This window comes from Scleropages formosus, chromosome 11 (assembly GCF_900964775.1).
Source record: "Scleropages formosus chromosome 11, fSclFor1.1, whole genome shotgun sequence".
NCBI classification, from domain to species: Eukaryota; Metazoa; Chordata; class Actinopteri; order Osteoglossiformes; family Osteoglossidae; genus Scleropages; species Scleropages formosus.
This window is the reverse complement of record NC_041816.1, coordinates 4,171,744-4,182,661: the sequence shown is the minus strand read 5'-3', so window position 1 is coordinate 4,182,661 and position 10,918 is coordinate 4,171,744. Positions and strand designations below refer to the sequence as shown.

Genomic DNA, 10,918 nt, shown 5'->3' with positions numbered 1-10,918 from the left:
GTGGACAACATGCAAACTCCACACAGACTGAGTGGGGATCAAACCACCCTGATGCTGTGAGACAGCAGCACTACTCGCTGTGCCACCATGCTGCCCAACAGGGTCTGTGGGTGGTGCCCATCACTGCTCTCAAACGTGTGTGTTTCTGCAGCGTCACTTCAACTGCACTTCACACACGGCGCTTCTGTGCACTTCATTGCAGGAAAGACTTTGCACAGGCCAACCTTGAAACGCAATCCCATCATGCCTTGGGCTCTCTATGCAAGATCAGACTATTCAGTTGCTTTCTTTTATGGAGGCAGCAGATAAAACCATTACAGGTCATAGAAGGTAATTCCAAAAAGAGTCATAATTTGTTTACTTAGCCAGCAGTGATTAAAAATCTTTCTCAAAGGTACAATGCGAGAGGCCTGGAATCTAAACCGATATCGTTCAGATTTTTTGCAGTCCGCATTCACGACCTCCACCCTACCTTAGCTTAAAGTCCCAGCCACAAGAAGTTACAGTAAAATTGTCAAATATCATGTTAAAAGTTCCAGATTTTATTTTGTCCTGTGAAGGGGTTTGATAAGGGGACAGTTGGTAGCATAGTGGTTACAGCTGTTGCTTTTGGACCCAAAGACCTAGGTTTGATCCCCACCTCCTGCTGTTGTACCCCTGAACAAGGTACTTACCTGAATTTACTTCAGTAACCCTAATCCCCCAGTATAAAAGGGTGAATAATTGTAGATGGACTAACATTGCAAATTGCTTTGGAGAAAAGCATCAGCTAAATAGATGAATGCTACATATCCCTCTTCAAAAGACACATTCCATATTGGTTTGTAAATATACTGGAAATGATCCCCTAAAAACTTTAGCCAATAATTTATTTCATTTATTACTGTTTTACTTTGTTGAACATTTGCCAAATTAATGATTCAGGTTGCAAAGGAGCTCTGGATGGTTCAGGTCTCCCCAAGGGCTTACTGTAAATTGTGATAAATTGCGATAAACACTGGCCTGGACAGGATCTAGATGGACAGCAGAAAACAGAAAGAGGCCGTATCTGATATTCGCAAAGTTTCACTAGTTTCTCTAAATGTCATAATTTCATTTACAAACTGGTTACCGAATCATTCTGAAAGTGAAGTGAACTAAAAAACGGCATGGCCTTTTCCCCCCAATTTTTAAAATGGGAAATTGCACCGAACATATATTCACTTAGCAGACACTTTTCTCCAAAGCAACTTCCAATGAACTCTGTAGTGTCATCAGCCCACACACCTTATTCATTGCAGTGACTTACACTGCTAGATACACTACTTACACTGGGTTACTCATCCATACATCAGTGGAACACTCTCTTAGTGTCACTCACACACTGAGTGAACCTCAACAGCATGTCTTTGGAGTGTGGGAGGAAACCAGAGCACCCAGCGGAAACCCACACAGACACAGGGAGAACATGTGAACTCCACACAGCCTGAGGGGGGCTCAAACCCACATTCTCTCACAACACCCAGGCGCTGAGACAGCAGCGCTACTCGCTGTTCCACCATCCCACACACTTAAACTAAGACCACATATTATTGTACTCAGTATTAGCCTTGAAATTTGTGAAATCTGAACGATTTAAAAACCTGGCAATACTTCTCAAATCAGCACGGCTGATTTCACGAAGCCCAGAACAAAAAAAATCTACCGTGCGAAGTGTAAAGCACAAAATAAAACAAAACTCTTTTTTTGCCATCGATCTCCTAGAGTGAGTACAAAGATTAAAAGACCAGAAAGTTCAACTAGAGCTGTTTTAAACCCCAGACTGAATTCACTTTTGATGTCACACCTGAATATGGTCATGTGGATTTAAAAATTGTCTTAAAAAATACACAGTTTGGAAGAGTTTTTAAGACTTTTTTTCTGTTTAAGAGCACGCCCTGCAAGGAGAAATAAAGCAGAGAGAATTTCATTTGCAGTCTGACCTTCCAGTGACCCAGCTGGGAGCTGCGCTCATCACCAGCGAGGGAGGAGTGGCCGTAGCGTGTGCTAGCGCTCGCGTGCACGCGTGTCCGGGGAGATCTCCACTCGCGGGACGCCTCCCACAGTGCCTGGCGGCTCACGGCTCGTCGAGCGGCCCGGAGACTCGCACGGCTTGCAGAGAACAGAGGAGCGGCGAAGGTACGGCCCCCCGCTGCAGACATGAGCGACATCAAGCTGGCCTTGCTGGGCAGCGACGGAACGGGGAAGTCGGGTAAGTGCAGGGTGCTACCTCACCTGTACAGGGTCACCTGTACCGGGGTATGAACAAACAGCTGCACGCGCACTCCATTGCATTCGTGTAAAAGTCAGACAGGAGGTCAAAAGTGAGCGAAAAATGTCCGAATGAGGCTGATGCCTTTTGGAAGTAGTAACATTTACATTTATTCTTTTAGCAGATGCTTTTGTCCAAAGCGACGTACATCTCAGCAAAGAGGTAAAGTAAGAGAATATGAGAAGTCAGTAAGAAAGTAGTAACTAACGAAACTGTCTAGAGTTACAATTTTTTGGTAAACTTTTTAAAACTCCACTTAATCAATAAAGTGTGTTAAAACAAGAAAATTCAGATAATGTATAACAAGTAGGGGGGCGCGGTGGGTTGGACCGGGTCCTGCTCTCCAGTGGGTCTGGGGTTCGAGTCCCGCTTGGGGTGCCTTGCGACGGACTGGCGTCCCGTCCTGGGTGTGTCCCCTCCCTCTCCGGCCTTACACCCTGTGTTGCCGGGTAAGCTCCAGTTCCCCGCGACCCCGTATGGTACAAGCGGTTCCGAAAGTGTGTGTGTGTGTGTGTGTGTGTGTCTAACAAGTATACAGGTATAGAAATTAAATAATGAGGGGCATAAATGATGGGGCGGCACAGCAAGTAGTGCTGCTGTCTCACAGCGTCTGGGTGGTGTGAGAGAAGATGGGTTCCATTCCCTTCTTAGTCTTTTTGGAGTTTGCATGTTCTCCCCGTGTCTGCGTGGGTTTCCTCCGGGTGCTCTGGTTTCCTCCCACACTCCAAAGCCATGCTGTTGAGGTTCACTCATAGCGCGTGAGTGACAAAGAGAGAGTGTGTTCCACTGATGTATGGATAAGTGACCCAGTGTAAGTAGTGTATCTAGCAGTGTAAGTCACCGCGGTGAATAGGGTGTGTGGGCTCATAACACTACATAGAGTTCATTGGAAGTCGCTTTGGAGAAAGGGATCTGCTAAATAAATAAATGTAAATAAAAAGTGCTGGAGAAGTTCTGCAAAGCCTCAGATTGAGTGCTGATAGGACAGGAGGAGGGGTCAGTATAAGGGAGGGATGCTGAGCTGCACTGAACTGAGTGAAGGTGCCCAGGGTTAGGGTATGTGAGTTGGGGGTGCACAACACGGTGTTTTCAGCCCATCCAGCACATGACTACTTGTCTTTCTGCTAGGCAGCTGGCAGTGTAGTAGGTAGCGCTGCTCCCTTTGTAGCTGAAGGTTGCAGGTTTGAACCCTCCACATTAGCGTAGTATGTCTGAACAAGGCACTCGCCTAAATTGCTTTAGATAAAATTAACCACGGTAAAGAAAAACAATGGCTTACCATTATCAGCTGCCTTGGAGGAAAACTCAGCTAAGTGAATTAACGTAAATTTCTACACATCCTCGGTGCTGGAAACCCCAGCGTAAGAGTGAAAAAAGCACTTTCCTACATTCCCTCCGAATACACTCCTAACTATCGAAAGGCGTCATGCACGGCTTGTTTTACATTTATTCCATCTAGCATTTTTAATCTTCCACTTCAGTAGGCTAAGCTGGGTATGAGATGTACCATGGTAGAACTATTTTCTCTTTTCCTAGCTGTTTTAGTGAGGTTCCTGACGAAGCGGTTCATCGGAGAGTACGCCTCCAACACGAGTGAGTGCTCATTCTTCCTGCTGCTCCGGTGCGGCCAAAGTATACAGGATCGGTTTGCATGACATTATTTTTTTTTGACTCTATGAAATCCCATACAGGAAGAAAGACTTTAAAAAACGAGAGCTGGTAGTGTAGTGGTTAGAGCTACGTCCTTTGGACGTGATGATTGCAGGTTCAATTCCCCCTTAGGCTGTAGTACTGTTAAAGGAGGTACTTATCCTAAAGTTGCTCAGGTAAAATTACCCAGCTGTATAAATGGGTAAATAATTGTAAGCCCCTCTGGGGAGACATATCAGCTAAATAGAAGTCTTTATGGAACCACTACATGCATTCAAGCCCAACCTGCCAGTGTCTCCGCACAGCAAGAAAAACACTTCGCTGAATGTGTAGGGTACCTGTTGCACAAAATCAAGGCTTCATGTGCTTCTTCCCATTGTTTAGTTCATGTCCAGCGTGAGGAAGTAGGTGTCCAACGCAATTTCTGTGCACGATTTCAACCCAACCTCAGCAAAGCTCACCCTCAAACCCCCCCATGCTTCCATTTATTTGCCCTCACAGAAAACCATTCCAAAGACCCATACTGTTCTTCTGTAACGTAACCAAATAACTTTTAAATGCAATGTGAATTAATGCCTATTTATACTAAACGATCCTGACTTTAGGACAAATAGGCAACGTAACCGGTGCTGCATATTCAAGATTCAAGAATTTATTGTCATGTGTACAGTAAACAGTTTGTTACACCATACAATGAAATTCTTACTCTGCTACTTATATTAAAATATTACATTCACTTCTCTGTCGACAGATTCCTTATACTGCAAAAGGTTCTCAATAGACGGGAGGCAGCTGAACCTTGAGGTTTTTGATCCGTGCTCTCAGGTATTTTCTCATATCCCCGTATCATTTGCCTCTGTCTATGCGTAACCCCGCCGGGATCCTACAGCAATGCCAATAAGGCTGACCTATTACTGCAATGTGTCAGATCCTCTAGCGAGGTGATTGCAGTCTGTCACATGAATGCTCCTGCGTGCTCACTTTTGATTCAGTGTGGTCAATGCATTATTTGACTTGCTGCAGTTTATGATCCTGCCCTGAAGCAGGAGAAGTGCCTTTGCCTTTGAAGATGTAGAATAGCTATATAACCAGGTTACTGCCTACGCTGGGTGCATCTGGGATGTGAAAAGGTTTTACTACAGCTGTTTCCATCCTTATGAAGTCCCGAGGCCATGTAAAGGACCTCACTGTCTTTTTTTTTTGTTGACTGTTGCTTTCCCTTAACGTATGCAGTATCTTATACTGTTTGTGCTTTTTACGGTTCTAGTCTACGGTTTGAACCTTTTAAAGCTGAAAAGATACAAGGAAATAAAAGGAGACATCACCATAAGTTGATATTTATAGTGCCGAAAACAGCCGCAATATAGACCATGTGTTTGTGTTTAATACCACTTCTCCGTTCATATGTAATACTCCAGTGCTTCCAGAGTTCTGTGGGTGATGTGAGGGGTAAAAGCTAGGAATTCATGAGATGAGGAGACACAATAAGGGCATGGTATCTCTTTTTGGCAGAGCGCTGAGAGCCAAAGTGTCCCGGTGGAGCCACTGAGCTGGGCGGACGGCTTCATCGTGGTCTACAACATCATCGACCGGACATCCTTCCTTAACGCCAAGAACATTCTGCAGCAAATCAAAGAGATCCGTGTGGATGGCTGCAAGGGGTGAGTGGTGCCATGACCCAGGTAGGGGTCACCGATTGGATGCTGATGAGTTAATGATCAAAGCACCCGCGACTGAAATCACAGGCTGTCAGTTTGGCCCTTAGCTGCACACGGCAGTCAAACCGATAGAGTGGAAGATGGACCGCTGGCCCAGTGAACATGGCTTTATTTGGGCAAGGAAATTAGCGTTCTCTAAATTACACGAGCACATGCAATGACAGAGCCGACTGTGTTGCCTTAACAAACACACTTAGGGGAATTAGAGCCTCTGGGCTCACTTCAGTTAATTACATGGTTAAAATAAAAATTATTCTGCTCAACTGAATTGGCCCCATAACAGCTATTGTCCAATTTTCTCCTGCGCATTAATTAAAACATGACGAAATATTAGCAGGGCTTTATTAACGGGTTTTCCAAGGACATTAACCACACGATAGTCATTTGGATACAGTGCTAGTGCAAAGTGGAAGTGCAAAGTGGTGGAGCGGTGGCTAATTACAGCTAAAATGAAGTCACACGGGTGTCACGTCCATGCCCGCAACTCAACCGACAGCACCTGACTCTGGCCCAGCACCTTAACTGTTCACCCTTTAAAAGACCCTCCTCAGCTCCCACACCTTTGCGGAATCTCGTCAGAGACAACCGTCCTCCCTCGTTACGTCCAGTGCGCACTTAACGCTTGTTTTTCGTTCTCGTCTTCCGGCTTTCGTCCCTTCGCTTTGTTTCCCGACCACGTCCATGGATCTTCGTTCAAACGCCGACCGACCAACCGTTCGCCTGTCCCCGACTCCGAGAACTTGCCTTATCCCCTGAATCCAGACGAACGACTCCGCACTTGGGTCCTGCCGTCCCGGTTCTCTCGGCCCCGCATGACAACGAGTGGTCGGGCCTCGTTCCCTATTGACGGACACTTCGAAAGTAAAGACCAAGTAGATTAACTTACCTCATAACAGCCACACCGAGCATTGATCAATACACCGCTCGCTTTATGTTTCTCTTGGTGTATGAATTCATGTCAACTTGATCAAAGCCTTTATTTGTACAGGATGTCAGGTAGGTTTTTATTCCAGGTGCAGAGTTCATGGTAGATCATTGAAGCATTTGTCTCACGCAATGAGCTGCAAGACATGTCTCTGTTTCATTAGCTGGATGAATAAATGTAACTGCACATCGTCTTCCTTAGAGACACCTGTTAATGCCAGACCTGAGAGATTAGGGACAGAGAAAGAAAACTCACATTTATGGGAAGCGGATGGTCAGAACCTCCTACCTGTCTCAGGGAGGTGCCCGTCGGCCTGGTGGGGAACAAGCAGGACCTGTGCCATGCCCGACAGGTGAGCGAAGAGGAAGGCCGCACCCTGGCCCAAGAGCACAGGTGCCTCTTCCAGGAGGTGTCTGCAGCCGAGGACCATCAGGAAATCTCCGGCCTCTTCACCGAGCTCATCCGCAGTGCAGCGGAGCGACTACGTCGTCCGACCGACCTGCGGCGCTACAGCGGCTCCAAGTCCATGGCCAAGCTCATCAACAACGTCTTTGGCAAGAGAAGGAAGTCTGTCTGAGGAGGAGGGGGACACTGCTGTGCTGTCTTCCCCACATTATAAGACCTCCATATGGAGATAAGGGCGATCTGTAAGCGTGAATAATAGATCGACTTTCTAGTACAGTACGCCCACACTTTATAGCTGTGGCTCAGACACTTCGTACAGTATAAGGCATAATATGTACCCATCTATTCAACAAACCTTTCTCGCCATCTCTCTTTTCTGCTTTGTATATAAAAAAGGTCTGGCCACATTTTTTTTTTCCATCAGACACAACATTATATGTTATGTGCACTGAATTTTTATTGTACTGTCTTGATATTTTTAATACACAAAAACACCGAGCGGTAGTGCAAAGGGAACATTTTAGCTGAAATTGCTTCGTACTACATTTGTTGAAGTTGTACATGGTTTATACAAGAGAGGAATAACAAGCAGATGTTTTACAAGTAGTGTAATGGATTGAAAAGTATGGGAAAATGGTTCTCCCAAGAAGAATTTATTATGCCGAAAGGTTTCTGGCAGGGAAATCTTATTCTGAGTGGTTTTCATTTTGTGTTTTTGCAAAATCAGGTAAATTTAATTTCTGCAGAGAAAATTAGGTAGAATTATTCACAAAACTTTATAAATAAATTCACTTCTGTTTTAGTCCTTTGAATAATGATGTTGTTTTAGGCTGTTCTTCCAATAAAAGAAATTCCTTTCATAGAGTTCCTTTCATATTATATCCTGCTTTAAACTCGAATGTACTCTATTCCTTCGGATACATATACTTAACAAATGAAAATATCAAAAAAAACTTGTTCAATAATTAACCTAAGAATAAATATGATGAATATTTAAAATAAAAAAAAATAAAAACCTTATTCTTTTCGTGGTGTATAATTCATCTCATGAAGAATGCAATTATTTCCTTAGGGCCACTTATACACAAAAAAATAATTTGCATTACCATACAAGGACTATCCAGAGCAACGTACATATGGCCACAATAACATTTAATGTACTCATGTTATTTTAGTGATTTAAAAGATATCGCTAATGCATAAGAGCTGTTGAGTGATACATTTTAAGTTTGGGGGTTGAGGAAGCGCCTGAAAGCTTTAGTGTTTTGTTAAATACTTTTGTGGTAAAGGAAACATTATCATCCATGTCCGACAACACGCAATTTAAAGGAGGAACATGAGTTACAATGCAATAACTTCTGTTGTCAGCACAACCCATTTAAACTTTAATGTTAATAAACGCAACATCCAAGCCTGTTCCTAATTACTACATCAGTACTGCATCTGCCGGTTATCCGCAGATCATCTGGTGGTCATTTGGAGACAGTCTTAAATAATGAGTCAAAAACAGTCCGGTACATCTTGCTCTTTGTCTGACTTTTTGGGGTTTTAAAAAACTGTTTAAAGAAATATTTAGATTTTTCTGTGTTCATGATATAATGGCAAAACATTGACTTTTTGCACTAGCTAATAAAATATCGCATTTGGAAACTTTAAGTGCCTCTTTCAGATTTTTTAATCCAATATTTCTTTCAGTGCATGACCTCATTTTCAGTACATCTTGGTTATTTGTGTTTCTTGCATATCTGAAGCAAAATACCAAAAACTTTGGCGATCAAAGTGCACAACATTTCATATACACTGTTTTTCTTTGAAATATTCAAGACTGAAATCAGTGCCAAAGGGGACATTTACAAACCCTCCAAATTTCAAAGATTTCATTTTGGCTTGACATTTCTATTAATCAGGCCTATTTTTAAAGAATCTCTATTAAGTCACATTCAGAAATTAGGTCATATATGAAAACCAATGTGAGAAAACACAGAAACAAAGACAAAAAGTGGTCACCATACAGTAGTTCTCAGTCCTTGGAACATGTCCACATGAACAAAGCACACTTGCGCTATAACTATTCTTTTCTGAGAGTCCCCACTTAGGGCTGTAAAACTTCACAGTGCCTGGGTGGTGCAAGAGGACATGGGTTCAATCCCCACTCAGTCTATGTGGAGGTTGCAAGTTCTCCCCGTGTCTGCGTGGGTTTCCTCCCACAGTCTGAAGACATGCTGTTCAGGTTCCCCCATAGTGTGTAAGTGTCACAGAGAGAGTGTGTTTCACTGATGTATGGATGAGTGACCCATTGTAAATAGTGTATCCAGCAGTGTAAGTCACTGCGGTGAATAAGGTGTGTGGGCTGGTAACACTACATAGAGTTCATTGGAAGTCGCTTTGGACAAAAGCATCTGCTAAATAAATGTAGACGTAAGTAATGTTTTGGAAGTAGTCTAAGTAGTGTATCTAGTAGTGTAAGTCACCGTGGTGAATAAGGTGTGTGGGCTGGTAACACTACATAAAATCCATTAAGTTGCTTTGGAGAAAAGCATCTGCTAAGTGAATAACTGTAAATGTAAAATATAGAAAGATAACTTGTGTAACATGACAACCCTGCAATGTGCCTAAGGGATGCAGGCTCTAATAAACCGGGTCTGCGTCAGCACATGAGGTAAAACTGCTCCCTCGATGAAAAGCATATAACTAAACTAAAAAGATGAGTGACAGAACAAATAAGATGAATATTGATACACAACACGAAATGATGAGGACGTGACAGAGTTCGAGAGGATACTACACAGCTGAACACTAGATGGGGATACTGCAAAGGACGTCAAAGCGAAATTGGAAAAAACCTAAGAGGCAATCAGAGCTAGGACAGATGTGGACAGATGTCTCATTCAGATGGTGCTTTTTCCCTTTACATGCCTTTTCTTTTCTGCTTTTCTGGTCATGTCTCTTTTCTCTTTTATCATTGCCTTTGCCTTATTCTTCTGGCCTTTCTTCTCCTCTCCATACATTTATTCCCGGGTCTCTTCCTTCATTGGTCATAGTTTTCTAGTTTAACCTACTTTTGACAAGAGTTTTACTTTGAGGAAAGGTTTTTGAGCACCTTCACCACGGTATTGTACGGCACTACAGCAGGTGGTAAAGTGGTGAGACAAGTGGCGACCGAAACGAGACACCGGCTGAAACCGCTGTGACACCGACCGCAGAATTTCAAAGTTAAAAAATCTTTCCTCATTTGTTTTGGGGGGGAAAAAAAAAATCAATTTCTGCAAAACGAGTACGTATTTAACATTAAACAGATTACATTTTCAGCTGTAAAGGTAAAATAACGATTAAAATGACATATACTCTGCGCTATTTAACGAATGCACTCCGTTACCCGAAGGGTCCAGAAAAAGAGAAGTATTTGTACAGCTGCGTAAGGGGGAACTAACATGCGTTAAAAACTGTAATAATAATGTGCGGTAGCTTAAGGGACGTGAACCGGTGAAGACGCCCACTTATGCGGCCTCCGTGGCCTCGGTCGAGGGAGGCCACGGTGCTGGCAGAACGAGGACAACTGGCCTCGCTGATGTGTGTAAAGAAAAACGGATGCGCTTGTTGTCTCAATTTCAGCTCCATTTTTTAAAGAGTGTGTAAACTGTAGTACTAGCCAGACCCATTGTCGTACAAACGTCTGGTTTCTTTCACCCAATTCTACACTAACACTTCAGTTTCTCATCGGTGCCCAGAGCTTTTCTTTTCTGTTTCGCCTTTCCTGCATTTTCAATGTTCTCCAACACTTTCTCAGTCATTTTCTTCTGTTCACTGGGACTCGGACTGGGAACAGAAAGTAATGAAAATGAGGACAAAGGAAGGCGCGAGGCCTTAGCTGGACTCCACATCGCTCCAGAAACATGTCACAGACTGTATCCATCCGCTGAACTACTTTTC

General features: G+C 43.5%; 1 protein-coding gene across 2 annotated transcripts; it reads left to right on the top strand.

Annotated features, from left to right (window-relative positions):
* Positions 1 to 2,178: 2,178 nt before the first annotated feature.
* On the top strand, positions 2,179 to 7,160 carry LOC108934625 (ras-related and estrogen-regulated growth inhibitor-like protein). Of its 2 annotated transcripts, XM_018752574.1 has the most exons (6): positions 2,179 to 2,230; positions 3,827 to 3,883; positions 4,692 to 4,765; positions 5,453 to 5,601; positions 6,039 to 6,053; positions 6,881 to 7,160. In XM_018752574.1, the coding sequence occupies exons 1-6, from the start codon at positions 2,179 to 2,181 to the stop codon at positions 7,158 to 7,160; spliced, it is 627 nt and encodes a 208-aa protein (XP_018608090.1). The 2 variants fall into 2 exon arrangements, with proteins under 2 accessions (XP_018608090.1, XP_018608089.1); XM_018752573.1 differs by lacking the exon at positions 6,039 to 6,053.
* The last annotated feature ends 3,758 nt before the right edge of the window (positions 7,161 to 10,918 follow it).